The 19,960-nt window shown below is 46.5% G+C and overlaps 5 protein-coding genes across 5 annotated transcripts; 3 read left to right on the top strand and 2 right to left on the bottom strand.

Annotated features, from left to right (window-relative positions):
* Positions 1-2,077: 2,077 nt before the first annotated feature.
* PGRI_070000 (Transferase) lies at positions 2,078-3,607 on the top strand (the record flags this gene model as incomplete). The annotated part of the gene is made up of 1 exon (XM_040794714.1): positions 2,078-3,607. One exon carries the CDS (start codon positions 2,078-2,080, stop codon positions 3,605-3,607), a length of 1,530 nt encoding a protein of 509 aa, XP_040649045.1.
* A 759-nt stretch (positions 3,608-4,366) lies between these two features.
* On the top strand, positions 4,367-8,924 carry PGRI_070010 (Glycosyl transferase, family 28; the record flags this gene model as incomplete). The annotated part of the gene is made up of 9 exons (XM_040794715.1): positions 4,367-4,442; positions 4,496-5,174; positions 5,225-5,542; positions 5,800-6,153; positions 6,215-6,816; positions 7,435-7,620; positions 7,688-7,977; positions 8,046-8,622; positions 8,692-8,924. The coding sequence occupies 9 exons, from the start codon at positions 4,367-4,369 to the stop codon at positions 8,922-8,924; spliced, it is 3,315 nt and encodes a 1,104-aa protein (XP_040649046.1).
* Positions 8,925-9,639: 715 nt separating this feature from the next.
* PGRI_070020 (Oxoglutarate/iron-dependent dioxygenase) lies at positions 9,640-10,332 on the bottom strand (the record flags this gene model as incomplete). The annotated part of the gene is made up of 1 exon (XM_040794716.1): positions 9,640-10,332. The coding sequence occupies one exon, from the start codon at positions 10,330-10,332 to the stop codon at positions 9,640-9,642; it is 693 nt and encodes a 230-aa protein (XP_040649047.1).
* Positions 10,333-12,643: 2,311 nt separating this feature from the next.
* On the bottom strand, positions 12,644-13,151 carry PGRI_070030 (VOC family protein; the record flags this gene model as incomplete). Its single annotated transcript, XM_040794717.1, has 3 exons — positions 12,644-12,770; positions 12,845-12,881; positions 12,932-13,151. 3 exons carry the CDS (start codon positions 13,149-13,151, stop codon positions 12,644-12,646), a joined length of 384 nt encoding a protein of 127 aa, XP_040649048.1.
* Positions 13,152-18,756: 5,605 nt separating this feature from the next.
* On the top strand, positions 18,757-19,860 carry PGRI_070040 (DSD1 family PLP-dependent enzyme; the record flags this gene model as incomplete). Its single annotated transcript, XM_040794718.1, has 1 exon — positions 18,757-19,860. The coding sequence occupies one exon, from the start codon at positions 18,757-18,759 to the stop codon at positions 19,858-19,860; it is 1,104 nt and encodes a 367-aa protein (XP_040649049.1).
* Positions 19,861-19,960: the final 100 nt, after the last annotated feature.

A 19,960-nucleotide genomic window follows, 5' to 3' on the forward strand; every position in this document is an offset into this window, starting at 1 on the left:
ACCTCTTCATCTTAGACATATCGATCGACGGTATATATAGAATATTTGGGTTTGGCGTCGATCGACACTCGCATATCCACTTTCCTCTTATTGCATACATTGTTGACCCTTCGGCTTCACCCGTCTCGTGTAGACGTCACGAGCCAAAAGCTAAAGGCCAGCACTCAAATAGTATATCCCTGTGATTATGCATCAGTCCGTAGAGGGTCGCGCCACAGTTTGTGGTCTGCCAATGGTAACGCTAATCATTAGGGCATGAGTCCTTTCATGAGGAAGCCGATTTGCTGATCCCAGATCCCGTCTGGTATCAAAAATTGTGAATCGCTTTCCAGGCCTCCAGAGTCACAATTGCAGTGCAGCTGCAGGCTCATCACACTCGCAATGGCCCCCTGAAGAGCTGTGACGGCGACATGATAAGCCGTAAGTGGGACCTCGGCGCCTAGTCCGTTATGGAGTTTGAAGGCTTCCTCGGAGAAGATAAGAGCACGCATTCAACTACCTATGTCACGAGCGACGCTGCATCGTGCCTCCCTGACCAGATGACGCGGCCCTTTTCTTGTTCGATAGAGGGATATGGGCCTTCGGTCACTTCAGTCACTCTTTGAGGACTTCGGCTAGAAGGAAAATTCCAAGGTTCCAGATCATTACGTGAGAGGCTAAGGAATAACCTGTTAGTGGGATACTAGTGATAGATCTCCGAGCAAAAGGACGAGTGAGCGAACTGATAAGGGTATAACCCACCTAGAGATATTCTAGGACCCGTGGACAGACAATAGGGTTTTTTGATGCAATGGAGGATGAAAGGTTGAAATGATTCGCTGAAGTCACGAACAGCCACCACACTCAAGATTATCGATACAATAATTGACGAGGTCCGTGTATCGATAGCATCCCTCCTCGCATTCCTCTACCTCAACCAACCCCCGCCTTGGGCAATCATCCTACGCTGGAATGGTCCCCGCAATGCCAGGTCATTCACAGACAATATCTGTGCTCGGAATCTCACGGTGGGCAGCCTACGTGGCAGTAACGATCAATGGGCTAATTGGGAATGTACCTAGAAACCCTATGGCCCTATCTATATCCTTCTGGTTATGTCGCTTATAAATTACGAGGTGTATAGATACGGTCCTTCGGAAGCACGGTTGCTCCACCCTGGTGAGTGGTTAGCATTCAGTAAAAGTAAGAGCTCGTGTGCATACTGCTGTCACTTCTAGTCCACCGAATCGTACCTCTATCTCTTTGTGTTAACCCTCAATCTCCTGGCGTCTGCAGGACCAACTGGTCAATGTGACTCTGGCCTACTGGCAACCTCATTGTGCAAACTTAGACCGACTTAAAGGTAATATAGACTTCGTATGAAGCCTTTGAATATCTGGCACAAACATTTGGCCATATCCCCACATTGGAGCCGGACCAAAGTGGATCTTTTGATCGGAGCCTCGTACGCCTCGAACCTTTGATGGTCGCTGATTGGTCAATATGAATAGCTCTTTGAAGCCAAATCAAAGAATGTAATCCTCGACCAAAACCAGAATGTGTGAAGAATAAGGGAGAGTGCGAAAGGAAGATTTTTATAAGTGATGGGGAAAGGAGCTGGCGTAGTCCAAAAGGGAAGGTAGAGGTTACCTGGTTCCTAGAGACACTTTAATTTGAAGTCTTCCAGTTTTGTTCAATTATGTAGATAGAAGAGAGTAAGAGAAGCCATTCAGTTCCAACCTGTCTTTGTCAAGATATGTACCTCTATGGCTCCCGCTTCTTTGTTCAAAATATCTTTATACTACCCGAGTTGCATTTCTTTGATTTCTGAATTTATTTCCTTAATAGAAATCAGTACTAGGTACTCGCCAGATGCTCTGGTCATTATCTTCACTCGGGGGGAAACAAATTTATTATCCCAACAACGCAGGTATGGGATGAAGTGACAATTCCCCATTGCTTTTAGGCCGCACAAACATTTTCTCTTTCATCTTCATCCCCTTTCATCTTCCTCATCTTTCATCCTTGTCAACCAGCCACACCTTTCTCCATCTTGACTATCTTATGATCCTTGTCCGTGCTTCGTCCAATCGCAACAATGGTACTCGACCAAGTGCGCGTTTCTACGCGGCACACGCTTAACTGCGCCAATGATGCGACAGTTGCCACTCTCGAGTCCCCTTTTAGCCTAGGACCGATGGACCATACTGTCCCCCCCATGTTGACCATCGAAGCCATCTTGGTCTACAGAAAGCCAACAATACTACCAGATGAATGTTATTTCCCCATCGAACGCTTGAAGGCGGCTGTATGCCACGTCCTGGATTATTACCCGCATTTGACTGGGCGTCTGCAGCAAAATCCAGTCAGCCAAGCCCCAGAGATTGGTAGCCTGGGCACTGGTGCTGAGCTTTGGGAGGCACACTGCCCTAGAAAGCTTAGAAACATTGCCCTTTCCGCTCTTTCTGCCCGTATCTTAGCAATCAAGCTGCCGGATGATGGGAATGCACTTCTTCCCATATTTCATGCAACGGTCGGAGCTATGGCCTACAATCCTATTTTTGCTATCCAGCACACCCGATTCGGCTGTGGAGGGGTCGCACTAGGAATTAGGGTTCATCATCTAGTATGCGATGCCAACGGATTTATGCAGCTCGTACGGGATCTTGCTGATATCTACAAACAATTGCGAGACTTTGCTCCGCCCACACTTATCTCCCCTCCCGAGATTATCTCATACTTTCGAGGAACAAGTAACCCATCATCCAATCAGAAGCAAAGTGCGATTGCATTCAACCCTCCGAATTTTTACCTGGACACAAATACCACGGATGAGCCTAAATTCTTAGCTCCTTCTACCGTCGGTGCTGGCACTCTACGTTTCCAAGGTCAGGATTTGATTTTACTCAGGAATGCTGCATGGGACCCCAACGCCCAGAGACAGACCTCGTTCACCACATTCGAGGTCATCTCCGCCTTCCTTTACCAACGAATCTACCAAGCTAGAATAAAGCTTTTGCGTGATAAAGGAGCCGCACCAGACATAGACTCGCTACAGGCACTTCGCCACTTTTGGACAACTATGGACATGCGCGACTCCACCCGTCTGAAGCTCCCCGCGCGCTATTTTCCGAACGCCGTCCACTGCATCTCAACTTCCACCTCACATGATTTACTCGAAAACGGTGCACTCTGGCAGGTTGCACAGGTCATCCATGATGCAATTCACTCAGTTGACATGGACGAGGTTAAGCAGCAGTTCGAATGGGTTGCCGCACAGCCTAACAAAAGTCATGTCAAGTCCAAGAACGTAGTGCCAAGTGGTAGCTTCATCGTTACCCGGTGGAGTAGAGGTAAGACGTACGTTGGTGTTGACTTTGAGGTCGCCCCTAATGGCAGGCGTATTGCCCCTGATTTGGTATCGCCGGCCCTCAGCGAAAGTCATCGGGCCGATGGTTACGCAGTCATCCTGTCTACCGAGGAGCAGTTGCCTCGACGCCATCGGATTAATGGACGTCTTTTGGCTGGGCCCAGTCTCCCATGCGCTGTTGACGTTAATTTGGCTCTGGATGCGCCGGTATGGGATGTCCTTAACAATGACCCCCATTTCTTGGCTCTCCTTCCATAATGTACGATTTCAGAATATCCACGCTTCAATGTGAGTGACCCCAATGATCCATGACTTGGAAAAGGCGATACTTTCGGCACCTCTGGGGAAAAAAATAAAAAAAAAAAGCTTGAAAAAAACTAGGAAAGAAGACGGAAAACGAAAACGATGGAAACTATGGAAAAAGCCCTCTAAATCAAGATAAAAACTTAAATTTACAAAGAATGAATGAATTGTTAGTGTAGTAACACGCGTCCATCATTATAGTAGTATCGTGTAGTAGCTGTAGGTCTTGTCCTTCGCCAAATTCCCACCAAAAAAGGCACAATGATATGTTGCATACAGCCTTTACTTCCTACCTATGAGGAACAAGAAGAAAAAGATAAACCGTGATAAATTGCTTTTCAGTTGCTGGATACAGGTACGAGCAGGGTGTCCAGGCAATAAACTCGTGTTCTCTACTCCTAGATATAGTACTATAAACAATGTCGTCATATGGTGTTTCAAAGTTTCAACGATAACCTTTGATTGGCTCGGATTAATAATCACGTGGCGTCGGCAACCCTCCGGATCCACTCGTCCCAGGCTGAGCAGAACCATCAGACTACCATGGTCTTCAGTTGTTTCGGGACCACTTCTCTTGAAATACTGCTCTTTTTTTTTGAGAAATACTGGATGATCCACGGTGTTTTGAAAGCAGCTCACCCATACCCAACCAACTGATAAACATTTACACAGGAACGATCTTTTTCTCCCCACGTATGATGTCATCGGGCTGCAATGATGGAAGAACCACCGCGTCGGCCTTCTACGCTTGAACGCAACCGATTTACTGAGGACGGGACAAAGGTTCAAGGTCAGAGCAGATTTGTATCTCAGATTCGAGAACAGTTGGCTAACCCTTCGAAGATGACGGGCGGATTGAGATCGACCTGGACTCTAGAGTGGGCAGGGAAGTGTCAAAATTGATACCATTTTTGCATACGGAAGAGCAAAAACAACCAAAACCAGAGCCCTCAGGCGACGACGGATGTGGCCTCGAACTCAATATCGTGATCCAAGTTGTTGGCAGCCGAGGCGACGTTCAGCCCTTTGTCGCACTAGGCAACGAGCTCCAGCGCCATGGACACCGTGTACGACTAGCCACACATGGTGTGTTTGAAAGCTTCGTGCGAGACTCCGGCCTAGAGTTCTACTGCATTGGAGGAGACCCCTCGGAACTTATGGCATATATGGTGAAGAATCCAGGACTGATACCACAGATGAGGTCCGTTAAAGAGGGCGATATTAAACGCAAGCGTGTTATGGTAGGCCAAATACTGCAGGGATGCTGGGAATCCTGTATTGAGGATGACCCAGTGACGAAGACGCCCTTTGTGGCGGATGCAATTATTGCGAATCCCCCAAGTTTTGCCCATATCCATTGTGCGCAGGCACTTGGCATCCCTCTACATATGATGTTTACCATGCCGTGGACTAGCACACGGTCATTTCCGCATCCCTTAGCGAACTTGAAATATTCAACTACAGAGCCGAAAATGGCCAATTACCTCTCTTACGGGATTGTCGAATGGCTGACATGGCAAGGGTATCGATACCCCTGCCCATCCGTAACACAATACGCTGACATCCCAACAGCCTCGGTGGTGTTATCAACGATTGGAGAAAAACTATCGACCTAGAACCTATAGCAGCCACCGAAGGGCCCCGTTTAGCAGAGACTTTGAAGATACCCTTCACATATTGCTGGTCGCCTACATTAATGCCTAAACCAGTGGACTGGCCATCACATCTTAACGTCTGTGGCTTCTTCTTTCGCTCTCCTCCGGACTTCACACCGCCTCCAGAACTTGCCGCATTTCTTGAAAATGGCCCTCCGCCAGTGTATATTGGCTTCGGGAGCATAGTCATTGAGGATCCCCCAGCTATGACTGCCACACTCGTCGATGCAGTGAGGTCCTGGGGTGGTCGGGCAATCATATCCCGTGGCTGGAGTAATCTCGGCGAAGCACAATCAGATGATCAGATCTTTTATCTTGGAGACTGTCCCCACGAATGGCTGTTCCAGAAGGTCGCTGCAGTTGTACATCATGGAGGAGCAGGGACTACAGCATGTGGTTTACGATTTGGAAGGCCCTCTCTTGTTGTACCATTCTTTGGAGAGCACGTTATTCCCTGCAAAAATTTCCCATTTCGTCGCTAACTTGCCACAGTCAACTATTTTGGGGAAATATGCTTGCATCCCGCGGGGTTGGACCAATGCCCATTCCACATCGGTCTTTGAACACGGAGAATCTAGCGGAAGCTATCCGTTTTTGCCTGCATCCTGATACTCTAGCAGCAGCCAGTGATGTGGCCCGCCAAATGGCCGAGGAGGCTGGAGTTTCTGCGGCCGTCGCGTCTTTCCATCGCAACTTACCGATCGATAAAATGAAATGCCAGTTTCTCGATTCTGAGCCTGCTACATGGCAATTCAAACAAAACGCCACGTCCCCTGTGACTTTGTCAAAAATGGCAGCGGGGATCTTGCTTGAAAATTCTTGTATTGATATAAAGGACTTGAAAGCGTGAGGGGATATATCTTGCCCATCATATTTTACATCTATATTAACATCTATTTGGAACTAGGTACGACAGCAAATCCTTCTTTATTCAAAATCGCCGATGGGATCCTATCACAGGCGGCACATCATCTTTACTAGGCATGTACAAGGATATTCTCACAGCATCAAGCGACGTTGTTATTCGGCCCTACAAAGAGTTTAGTCGCGCCCGTCAACAGAGTGAGCCAGAGCTCGTAGTCATCGAGACTGCCGATCCCCACCCCGAGCGGAGTCCATCCGAAGACATCTCACGTACTTCTAGCAGCGTGAGCATGACAAGTGAAGAACGAAGAGTTATGGGAAAAGCAGTGGGGGGATCTGCCAAAAGCGTGGGGAGGATCATAGCTTACTACTACAAGGGCGTTCTGATAGACATACCTGGAGCAGTGAACGAAGGTCTGAGAGCTGTTCCCAGACTCTATGGCGAGGAGGTTAAAGACTACGATAACATCACAGACTTCAAATCTGGGGTTTTAGCGGCTTCGGACAATTTTATCCATGGGTTCTCCCATGGACTCAGTGATATCTTCCGGCAGCCATACGAGGGTGCCCAGAAAGATGGAATTAGGGGTGCACTCAAAGGAGTTGTGAAAGGACCGATTGGCATGGGCACAAAAGCTGCATCAGGTTCGTGACACACGTTATTCTTGCACTGCCAACGAGATTATATGCTAATAGATCACTTTCAGGTGCTTTGGGCTTAGTAGCCTATCCGGGGCAAGGGTTAGCCAAAAGTTTGCGTTCGGCTATCCATTCCAAGACTCGGAACCAGCTTATAAAAGCGCGATTGGCAGAGTCTGTATATCTGGCTAGACAATCAGACAAGGCCCAATCGAGCTGCCCCGATGTCCTTGAGGCCTTTGAAGCTCAACAACGGTAGCCTGGGAATAGCAGCTTAACGAATATGGGACGAGCAAGTACCTAGCAATAAACATAGTGAAGAGCATTAGCAATATCATGAATAACAATAACGAATATCGAAGTCGCACATGATCTCCACTTATCCAGCCCCGCATAGTTCTCGGCCTCCTACGCGATAGGCTGCAGTGTAACAACTCCGACACCTTGTCTATAATACGCTTTACCTTTTTCTTGCATTGCACCTGTATTTGGATCATATAACCAGAGCTCAAATCGCACTTTCAACTGCTGTTAGACCACGAATAATCATGTCCAACTCCTATGTAAAGTCCTTTCCTCGCCCAGCAGCGGGGTATACCCAATCATTTTGGCGCACACAACCAGACCCCCTCGATAACCATCAAACGACACCAGACTTGCCAGAGGAAACCGATATCCTAATTATCGGTGGCGGCTATGTCGGAGCCTCGGCCGCTTATCGCTTGCTCGCGGAGAACCCGCAAACTCCAACCCCCCGCGTGGTATTAGTTGAGGCCCGGGAGCTCTGCTCCGGTGCCACCGGGCGCAATGGTGAGACCCACCTACACATGAACTACAATATAAGTATACAGACTTGGCTCACTCAATTTTTATATAGGCGGTCATTTGAGACCGGATATCTATTCAGCAACAGCCTTGTTCACTGAGCGCTATGGCATCGAAGCAGCAGCGGAGATCGTACGGTTTGAAATCTCGCACTTGAAGCTCGTCGAGGAGCTGGTCCGTAAAGAGAACATTGATTGTGATCTTACTTTCACCCGCTCCTATGATATGTATGTTGACGAAAACGAGCTCAAAAAGGCGAAAGCCTTCTACGACGTTTTGGTTGAGCAGGGGCTGGATTTCATGGAGGATGTTAAATACATGTCTCAAGCCGAGACTCAAGATGTAAGTCGAATAAGCTTTAAGGATATTATGCTCATTTTAAGGATACCCACTGACGATGTTTTGTTAAGACGGCACATGTTCGAGAAGCCAAGGGGGGCTTCAGCTTTTCAGCAGGCCATCTCTGGCCTTACAAACTCGTTGCTCATCTCATTCGGGTTGCCGTTTCTAATGGCCTGAACCTACAAACCAATACCCCGGTATTCGAAATAGGAGAAACGCCAAACGAAAATGGATCCTGGCCGGTAACTACCAGTCGTGGTGTGATTAACGCGCACAAGATTATCCTCGCAACGAACGCGTTCACCAGCGCCCTGGCACCGGAATATTCCAAGGCTATCATTCCATGCAAGGGGATCTGTAGCCAGATCGCTGCAGAACCTGGTGCACCTCGTCAGGAGCTTTCGGGTACCTATGTGATTCGATATGGTCCGGGGGCGTATATCTATCAAATTCCTCGCAATGATGGGTCCCTCATTGTTGGAGGTGCCTCGCACCTTTTCAAAGATGATCGGGAGGAGTGGTATAACAACACAGATGATAGCAAGTTGATTAAGGTTACTGCGGATTACTTGGATGGCTATATGCAACGCACATTCCTTGGGTGGGAGGACAGTGAAGCGCAGATCAAACATATATGGGCTGGTGGTATGTGCAATTCCTATACACTCCTCGATTTGAGGGTATGTCTTCTTTCTGCTGACTTTGTATTTATAGTCATGGGATATAGTGCAGACTCGTTGCCTCATGTCGGTTGTATTCCGGGTAAACCAGGTCAGTTTATCGCGGCGGGATTCAATGGTCATGGTATGCCTGTCGCATTTTTGTCTGGCAAGGCCATTGCAGATATGGCCCGGAGTTCAGTTGCATTCGAGGATACTGGTTTGCCCAGATTGTACAAGACATCACTTGCTAGACTGGAGCCGGATTTTGATGATATCCTAGGCTAGATCCGTTTGGCTAGGTCGGCTCCCTTTCTACCATTCTCTTACACTGAATTTGTGGAATAGTCCCTAGTTCAAGACGACGGGGCGTTTAGACTGTAAACCGCATACTGCAGAATATTCTTGCTTCCTGAGGCTCCAATCGTCAAACGTTCCTTCCTCACCAACTTCTTTCCTCATTGATATATGACTTCACTGTTTACATTTTACCTATTCCGTCTGTTCATGGGCAAACATTTTGTCTCCGCCTGAACTGCCGCCAAGGTTACCCCTTCTCAACTAAAACTAAGGCAACAGATGTAGCGAGTTCCAAGTTGGATTGAGTATACCAAAAAATATAGAAAACCAAAAAGAATTAACAGCTACATGACCACAAGGACAGTTATCTGCATCAGCACCACGTACTTGGATTCAATTATGGCGGGATAAAAGAGACTCGGCACATTGGATGACATTTTCGGCGGTGATATCGTTCGGTGCCTTTGGGTCACTTATGGCTTTCTTACAGGTTCTTATGCAGGCTATTCAAATGTTCCGGCGATTATGTCTACTATTTTCTTCTACTTATGTATCAATCAAATGTCATTGTCCTGCTTTCAAATATAGCCAACAAAGAAATCCATATGCAAAGGTAGCTTCCACTACTCTGCGTCGAACTCCGGGTATATTTCGTTGCAATATTTACAAAACAGTCCAAGTCATCGAACCCTCTCAACTCTATCTACTCGAGAGCTTTCTCACGTGCCGCCTGCTCCGCCAATGCCTTTAACGACCTCTTCTCTTTTTCGATACCATTCCTCCGCTGAGCAGTGTCACATAGCTCCAGGTTCCCACATTCACATTCCCCATCCCTGAGCCAGCGATAAGTGATACTCCACCGCTTCCCGCGCGGTCTTACCGTCCCATCCGGGAGGGCATCATTCTTCCGCTTCCTAATACCATGCGTCCAATGCAGCCTTGAGTCACCGCTCATTTGCATCATGCTCCGCGGGGTCAAATCAACCTCGATGCGTTCCTCGCCGCGGCGGAATATCATCATCGCCGGCGCACCAAGAGATAACGCATAGAGCTGGTCATATGGCTTGTGTGCATCTACATGTGGCGGGATACCCGCGCCTGGAGGATAGTACTGCAAACAGACCTGGTCTGGTGGCCGGTCCTCGGTTGTGGGGATGAGAGGTTGGAGCCATTCTGGGAATTCCTTGTATGGGATATCGGGGTCTATCCCGAATGTTTTATAATCGAAGCTGTAGCCGTAATGCAGTGATACCCGGCCAGGGCGATCGGGCCATTCTAGCTCGTTGCAAAAGACTGAGATGAGTCGTTGCTCGTGTTCGGCATTGATAAAGTCATCTTGCCAGAAGATACCGTATGGCTCGGTGGGCAATTCGTGGAAATTGCTCCGATCTCCCATCCTTTTGATCTTGTTTCAGATCTTGAGGGAATAAAGTGCGTGGAGGCTTTTTTCGTGTGGTAACTTTCAAACTCTGATTTTTCGGATTCTTGTATTAATTACCGGTATTATGGTATTATTCAAGGTTTTGGTGCCTGATTTATGCCTTAGCTCACACATCTTCCTGTGATATTGTAAATTGAAGCCATACATATTTTGATATTGAAGTTATTCCCATACAAATCTTCATACCCATCAATTCGCGAAACTAAAGCGATTCCCAGCATACAAATTTCCACATTCATCAGATCCTCCAATGATGTGCCCGATAGTTTAAAGGTGTAAGATTTCAACATGAAAGAAAGTAATATACTAATATGATCACTGGTCATTGGGTTGAATTATTTAAATAGGGCTAGGCTTTCTGTGGTAACTAGCTACCTTCTAGACTAGATATATTGTGGTTCGGACCAGTTCGTTTCGATATAGCTAAAAGATTGGATGAATCGAACATTCGGACATCGCAACTTAACCCAGAATTCTCATAATTAGTAAAAATACGAATAGATTAACCGATGGGATAATTATCAGTCCATGACATCAGTATCCAAGTTATGGAACCCCGGGGTAACGGTACGAGTTAGCTCAACTCGGAACTCCGGTTGCTCTAGATATTTGAGCTAGCACAATGGTCTAGTGTTTAAAAAGGATAGGTGTACGGAGTATATATTATTTAGAATGTATTCCGATTATCCACACATTCTACACAGAATCATGTACGAAATCGTTCTTTTCGGGGCAACCGGGTTTACCGGGAATCATTGTGCACACTTTATCGCACAGAATTACCCCCCGACCACCAAATGGTGCATTGCAGCTGTCTCGTCTAAAGGCCATGGAACAAAATTTAAAAGAACTCTCCCCAAATCGAGTGTCCCTAGGTATGACTCCGCCGCGAATTGTCATTATCCAGGTCGATCTAACATCCACAAAGATATTGAGATCATAGATTTAGGTCATTCAAGCCTCAAACCTCTGAGACAGAAAACAAAGGTGGTGATCAATAGGATCGGGCTATTCCACCGTTTCTCAACTCCAATTGTGGCAGCATGTGCCACCCTCGGCACCACTATGTTGACTTGTAAGTCATCTCCTGCGCCTTATAAACAATTACCCAAGCTTATCTTTGCACTATCACCGAGATTCCATGGATTCAAGAAGTAATTCGAGACTATAACGAAGTTGCTCGACAGAGCGGGTCACTAGTCAGTACAAACAACTCTCATGGAGCAACGACAGCTTGGAGCTGACATTGTGCAGCTCATACCCGGCTTATCGACATCGACACCATCGGATATCACCGCAGGGCTAATTGTAACCAAGATTCATGAGGCATACTCTACCGTCACAGCCAGTATAATTAGTTCCGGAAAGCTTGAGTATGGCCTTCTTACAACCACTCTCCGTCATTGGCTGAATTGTTTATTCCAGTATTAAGGCAATAAGCGCCGGCTCTCTCAACACAGTACTTGACACGTTCGAAACATATGGTTCTGGCTGGTACCTATATAGTAACTCGTCAATATTGTCTGCGCCTATTGAGAGGCAGACAAAGACACCCTGGATCACTCGTCTATCACCTGTGTCGGGGCAAGAGTACTGCTCTGTCGGAAAAACAGTGCCGATATGGTGGGAACGGAGGCTCGTGAACATGGTGGAGGAGTTACACCCTCATTCTTAGGGATGGAATATATCGGCCAGTTGAGAGATGCCGGTATCAAAATTGAAGTTGGATTGTTGTAAAAACTTGAAGTACCTTACCATCCGTTTGTGTTGCCTAACTTCATTCTTTCCGCCTTGTATATCAGGCTTTTATTCCTGTTTTCGGCCCATAACTAGTGCATGGCCAGAGCAAAAGATTAAACTTGCTGTTTATGGCCAGGGGTGTGTTTTCTTGTTCTGAATATTATCACAATATGCATACAGAAAGTTCTTTCCATAAGTGGTGGCGAGTAAAAAGTTTTTGATAGCATTAAAATAGAGATTAAGTGACCGGCAGACGGGGAAATGTTTAGTTGGCAGTTTATTAGTTTAGGTGTGAGGCAGCTTCTGGCGCAGTACTTGCAACTCGACGGTAGCCAAAGTAATTCCGACACCATCTTCTTGGTTTTATCGCAGATTCCGAGCTGTATTGTTCATTTATCCATACTCAAGATATTCTTAAGTAGAAAGCAGGTATATCATCAAATTTGCATAATAGATTAGACTTTTGACGCGGAATGATAATAAAATATATATCATCTACCTTTGTGCAATAATAATACACAAGAATTTATTTTGGAAGATACACAGCCTCCACATTGTTCCCGTCCAAATCAAGTACAAAAGCCGAGTAGTAAGGCTGCCGACTCATTTCCTTTCTGATTCCTGGCCCTCCGTTGTCTCGTCCGCCATGTTGCCTGAGATAGCATTAGCTGCGAGTCATATAAAGATGCAAGCAATGTTCTATGTCATGATGGCAGTTTCAACTTACAAGGCTAGCTGGTAGAATTGATCCACAGCTTCGCGGCCTGGTTTAACTGTATTAGCAACATCCCGATTGCAATGTGTGGATACTAACTTGGGGCGTCAAATGAAACGTGGACTGGTAGAGGATCTTTGTTTTCCGGTAGTTTCTTGAGCCAGAAGTAAGGATAGTCACTACCATAGCCGATGAGAGCCTCGTTGTTGGCACGAATCATCTCGGAGTACCCGATCGGTTGTAGGATGGTACGATAAAATGATCGCAGGGATGTGTACTTGGCAGCGGAGGCCCAGAAGAAAATATGATTGATTGTCATTTTAGTGAAGTTGACTTAGATTGACTGAGAATTTACCTGTCCTTCTTGCGTGGTGTGCATGAGCTTTTATACCAAGAGCAACCCGTAGATTCGCCCCACTTGAGCAACCCGGAGTTCCGAGCTAAATCGAACGACATTCCATCCGACACCCTCCCCAAGACCAAACAAGTGCAACAAAATGAAATCCACGGAGAAAAGTTCCGAATGTAAATTCTGTGCAACCCACTTCAGTCATCGTACGTCTAGATTGTGCCTCGTCTGAGACTAGAACTAACCACGCACAGGATCCTCGCTTATTCGCCATCTCAAGAACAACTGTAATAAATCACAGCCGCATACTCTTCGACGCAAGTCCTGCCATCAGTGTGCTGTAGATAAAGCTAGATGCAACTTGAAACGTCCCAGCTGCTCTCGGTGTTCCGCGCGAAGCATACCTTGTCAATATACTAACGCGGATACAACCGACACGCCAGGAGTCGAGGATAGCGATTTCATAATCAACAATGATACCACAGGCGCTTCTTTGCCCGACACATCATTGGCGGCCCAGCCACAAGAGTTGCAATCAGTCTTTGATCCTAATTTATTTGATTCTTTTTTCTCGGGTTTAGGTCCGTGGGATCTAACACAGTCCACGGCTCTTGCTTTACGTTCTCCACAGGCAGCCAGCTCAGAGTTCATTTCATTAAACACCAACACTAGGTGCGACACACCAGAGCTAATTCGAGGTATCTCTCCCCTAACTGCTCAGCCAAATTTACCGGCGGATTCGAATTCTATTGCCCTTGCAAATCATAGCATGGAGCTTATCTTCCGAGTTCTTCGAACCTGGCCGAAAATGCTCGCCGAGGAGTTTCAACTTCCTCCTTTATTCCACTCTACCCAGATTACACCAAATAAAAGACTACCATCACCACTAGCGAACTGCATAACTTTGGCCAAAATGTGGCAGGGGCAATGCGAAGGCGCGGAGGACATGGTCCGAAAAACAATTTCGAAAGAACTAGACAGCATCGTGGATAAAGTCAGTTCTTCTCTTTTTCTCTAACGTTCTGACTAAATCGTATTCGTGTTTCAGTCCGATCAACTAGACGAGCCAACCCTACTAGCAACCCTTCAAGCAGTGGTTATATACACAATAATTCTGATCTCTCCATCAGAGAGGTCGTCGCGACCACTGATCGACCACAGCATTATTTTTCGCAAAGTGGAGCTCTTGGTATATCAAGTTGTCCAAACGGGTCTGTTCCTCCAGGAAGAAAGAACACAAATGAGGCCATCGTGGGAAGCCTGGGTACACGTAACATCGAAACGCCGTGCGGTACTTGCCTTATATCTCCTTCACTGGGCATACTCCGTGTTGCATAAGGTACCATGTTTCGACTGCAGAGACCTTGGATTCATGCCTGCTCCAGCGGCAAAGGTGCTTTGGCAGGCACAGGCAGAAGAAGAATGGAATATTCGTTATATTCATTGGCTGTCACGGTGGAGTGGGCGGGGGTATCTGCAAGCTGAATTTGGTAATATCAGACCAGGAGTTGTCATGGATGCGCGGGCCGAAAAATGGCTGGAAGAAGCCGATGAGTTTGGATTTATCATGATATCGATTGGTATGTGATTATTTCAGCGATGATGAAAGGGGATATATGCTGACTTTTACAGCCAACGCTGCTGATTTTGACCCGCCATCCATTAAGCCATTAGCTTGTTAAGCCACAATGGAACAGTAGTGTTAGGGACTACAAGTTGTAGGCTCCAAAGTCCAGAAGGGAGAGATCGTATTGATGAAGTCTAAGACCCGGACTAAACTATCTAGTACCCATTCCCCAGGCACCTTTATCTTGCTTTTCCATCCTTCTCCTTAATTTTGTCTCTCAGTTTGGCGCTCAATTTGCTGATGAAGATATCGTCTTATCCCTCATTGGCTCTAATATTATTGTCGTCAGTGGTTTGTTCAGAGCATCTGCAATATTGTCCACACTTGGGATCGAAGCCAATCGTATAATACCCCGGCGAAGAACGCCCCGAACGATATGATACCATTGGTTAACTCACTTTATGCCTTTTGTGTATGTAGCGGTCTTCATAATTGGGATAGCGCTCTCGCTCTATGTGAACCACATGTCCGGCAGCTATTGAGGCTCTCCCAACTAGTCAATTATCAGCGTCTGATTTGGCATCTGCCTTGTTGGCAGCCTCTGCTTTATCCTTGTTCTTTGGATTCAAGAAGCAGTCCTTGGGTTTATGCTGTATCTCTCGTTTGTGAAAAGGACAATATTGTTTCTTTTGTCCCTTGTTCTTCTTGGAATCAGGTTTAGACTTCTTCTTATCGTCCATAGACGCCATGTTAGAAGAAGCATGTTGTTGAACCTGGCTGTCGTTTCCGATTTTTCGTCCTTCAGAAGCAATAAAATCACCGAAAATGTTGTGAAGATTTTTGTCATGAGACCAGTCGTCACGAATGGAAACGGTGCTTAGCCAATACTGGCATGCTGTGTTGTTGCTAACGGCATGAAGAAACATGTAGATAGCATAGAGAGATGAAACGCGTTGCTTAATTGGGAAAGCTTCTTGCATTTCAGTGAATAAATGACGCTATTTCGTGACGAACTCCTCTGGTTTAATGCCTGGTTTATACTTCTAGGTAGCCCACTTGTTGACTTTATTACCAACAGCGAAGAAGGTCTTTGCTTCACAGAGAGCACGGAGCTCTTCGTAGACCTATGCGGCTGTGTTACCGCAACGAATGTACACTAGCATTGTGGTATCAAGTGACGATGCTACGTAAGAGAGGATAACAGCATTCTTCTGGTCCCATGTTTGTTGGGCTTTCCTCCTCTTTGTGATATCTGCCTTTTTTGTGGCAGACTGCGTGGGAGCAGTAGTGGAATGTCACGTCATGCACTATATATATCGGAGCCTGGAATATCTGAGCATAATGCTCAGATATAGTGGTATTTTTGGCCTAGTGTGTAACTCGCCAGTCCAGGGGCAGGTTCTAACATGGAAGCTGGAGTGTCGTTATTAACAACCTCCGTCATGGTGTCCTCGAATTCATCAGAGGACTCTTCCATTCTAGGAAGATTTTGTGGGCGCTGGTCACGTCCGACCAGAAGTGGCCAGTATAAAAGATCAATGCCATTGAGGCCTATCTCTATACACTGCTTCCATGTCTCCCAATTGGATTCGCCCTTAAGAGATGGAACTAAATCCGAGAATTTAGGGTTCGAGGGACTGCCTCGAGAATCCGCTATGATGAGGGTAGGTGTGTGTTTGTGACCGGAAGAATGAACGCGGGGTTCAGATGAATCGCTGGGTTCGAAGGAATCGCGGGATTCGAGGTTGAACGTGGAAGTTCAATGAGATATCGTTAATCCCAAAGACGTGGATAGTCTTTAGGTCGTACACACAGAGAGAAGAAGCTGTCTTCGGCAAGAAGAGACAGGAAGGTTAATGCGATTTTTTTTTTTTTTTGAAAATGCACCCCGAGGATATTGATTGGTGGTTAAACCAAATCAATAGTGAGTCCCCGTGCTCATAACCTGGTAAGGATGATGGATCTATTTGATGGAAATAGATCAATTTGATGAAATACAATATGTGAAATTGTACGAGAGGTGTAGAAAGAAGAATAATCTACAATACAGGTGGGATTAAGTTTACATGCACCTGCCGAATAAGGCAGGAAGGGACCCACATACCATGTGATACAGTGAGCCCCTAAAACAAAAGGAATGGCTTGCTTAGATAAATCCTTTATCCATGGCAGCAATCAGGATATTATCCATGCACAAGAGAATCCAGGTCTCCCGATCCTCTCTCTTCATGATGTATGGTTCATCGACGAGCGGACAATGGTTCATCCAGTTCTTGGAGTATTTTATCAGGTACATACATTCATGCACAGCAGCGTTGCATGCTATGTACTCGGCAGTAGATCTACTACCGACGAAGATGTCTTCCTTTCTAGAAGACCAGCTAGTGAGGGTTATCTCACTACGGCAAAAGAGAGTCTAAACGGTTCTTAAATGCGATACCAGGTGTCGCAAAGTGTGGACGGGTCCCCAACTCGGCTAGCGAGCCCTCGGTCTTAAGCAAGTAGAGTAGGAAATTTATGTTGTAGTTGTCAACAGTCATGTGCCAGGTAGCGGGTGGCAGCCATCCTGTTGGTTGGTAGATCGACCGGCGGATCTTCGATAGTGCGGGCGAAAAAGTAATTATTATATAATTAAGTGTTGAGCATGCGGTGAGAGAGGTGATGATAAAGGAAGAGAGATATGTATGAGAATCTACAGAGAGACAAGATATTTATACCCCTGTAAGTCTAGCAAACAGCATAGCAAACAGCAGGGTGGATATCACAACATTAGGTACATATAAGCAGCCATGAGATGTATTCTCAGTAGACTTTTCAGTAGTATGTTTAGTAGTCTTCTCAGTTATCACTATGTTCAGATACAACATAGGTCACCGGCTAAATAAGGCAGAAAAGGCCAAATTTGCGCGAACAATTTTTCTATGTATAATATTCGAAACGGTATGATATCACAATAATAATAAATGCCTTTTCGCCACGCCTGTTGACTGCTCACTCAAACACCTCATACTTTCGCGTCGGGGGGAGCGTTGGAGTCGCAGGAGTGGGGGTACGATTACTGCTTGGATCGAAGCCTCAATCCCAGGTACTAGTAGACTCTGCCGGAATGCTTGTGTCTCTTCTGTCATGAGAGGCCTGAAGTCCTCTCTCTTTCTCTGCAGATTGTTTAACGGGTCATCAAGGTCTTCTGGTGACTCGTCAGACCCGTTGATTCCCCTTGCTGATAGTTCTGGGGTGTAATTGCGGCTTTTGTAGGTGGTGTTTGTAGTCTTTGAAGTTGATCTTGCAGAGCCTGGTAGTGGTAATAAGCTCTGAAATGCGACTGTGGGAGAATTCGGGTTTTTTGCTGGCTTTGCGGAGGGTGAGGTCGCGGTGGCTGGCATGCTGGCTTCATCGATCTTCACTGGCACTTTGAGTTCTTGTATAAAGCGCGCTAGGAGAAAGTTGTCTTAGTTCTCAGAACAGGCAGATGAGTGGCCATGTTGGCTTGTCGTCAGGGGGGAGAAAAGAACACAAGAATGGAAAGAGGGAGAGAAAGGAAGGCGGACACAAGGTGAGGAAACGGTGAATCTTTCGTGCTCAAATATGAAGCTGCGATATTGGTCATATTTATTCACCCCTACATCACATTTGTATCAATACCTGAGTCAATCATTCTCTACTATGGATTGGCGATTAGAGGCTTTCGGAGGATCGTCAGGGTCGCCCATTCCATTTTGGCCATCCTCGATTAGCTGATATCTGAGTACCAAAGGCTACCTACCTAGGTATATTCCGAATCTCCCTATTACCTAACCTATATGTAAAACCTTGGAAACAAAAATAGTCCATTTGGTGATTCTATAAATGTATACCCCGCATGAGGTAACCTTAGTGCGGGGGTACATTTTCTAGCGCGGGGGCACACCCCTTGCCTTCTTTTTACCCCCTTCCTACACAGTTCTTCGATATATTCAACAATAGCACAGAATTGACTCTGAACCTCTCCAGATCCACTTCAGATTCAACATGTATTCCCCAAAAGTCGGAGATAGAGTCGATACCCTCGACACACCATCCATGATTGCAGATCTCGATCTCGTCGAGGCCAACATCAAGAAGTTGATGGACAAGCTATTACCAACAGGCCTTGACATCCGCCCTCATCTGAAAACCACAAAGAGCGCCATTCTAGCCGACAAGATGGTCAAAGCAGGTGCAAAGGGAGGCTGCGTAGCCAAAGTGAGCGAGGCTGAAGTCATCGCCGCGGCCGGATTCGATGACCTGTTTATCACTTGCGAGATCATCGGCCCTGCAAAGGTCCAAAGACTGGTTGAACTATACCGAAAATACCGCAAAATCAGGATAGTTGTTGACAGCGAAGCTGGCGCAACAGCTATTGATAAGGCTTTGGCCGCAGCTAGTATCGACGAACCTATCTCGGTTCTAATTGACCTCGATGTTGGGCTTCATCGCACCGGTGTCTTGCCAGGTGAACCAGCCATGACCCTGGCACACTGTGTGCAGGGTCTGAAGCATTTGAAACTAATTGGACTCCACGGTTATGAGGGTCATTTGCAGCATTTGCATGATAAGGAATATCGCAAGAGTCAATGTCTGCAGTCTATGGAGGTTCTCACCAACACTGCGGATGTTCTACGGAAGGCGGGCTTCAACATCGAAGTTGTCACTACAGGTGGAACTGGAACTGCTGAGTTCTGTGCTACAGTACCCGGCGTGACTGAGCTCCAGCCTGGATCATTTATTTTCATGGATACGGATTACCGAAATGCCGTAGGCACGTTCTATTCCAACAGTCTTACGATCCTGTCAACTGTTCTGAGCAAACAAGGTCCTCGGTCGGTCACAATCGACAGCGGATTGAAGTCTTTGACGACAGATAGTGGCTTGGCAGAGTGCAAGGACCAGAGGTACACCTATGGTGTTCTTGGTGACGAGCACGGCTCACTCAGTTGGGAGGAGGGTACCCCGGCGCTTTCGGTTGGAGATCGCGTCGAGATGGTACCGAGTCACATTGACCCTACGGTAAACTTGCATGACTTCTATTACGCCCATAGAGGGGGTGTGATTGAAGAAATCTGGCCTGTTGACTCCAGAGGCAAGGTCCAATAGTTTCCCAGGCAACTTGTCAATCTACGGGGTCTCCAAGAACACGAATTAAGACATGAAACTTTGGCCTTGCGGTCAAATATTAGAAATCATCGAAATGCAT

Source organism: Penicillium griseofulvum (assembly GCF_001561935.1).
Source record: "Penicillium griseofulvum strain PG3 chromosome Unknown contig_92, whole genome shotgun sequence".
Taxonomy (NCBI): Eukaryota; Fungi; Ascomycota; class Eurotiomycetes; order Eurotiales; family Aspergillaceae; genus Penicillium; species Penicillium griseofulvum.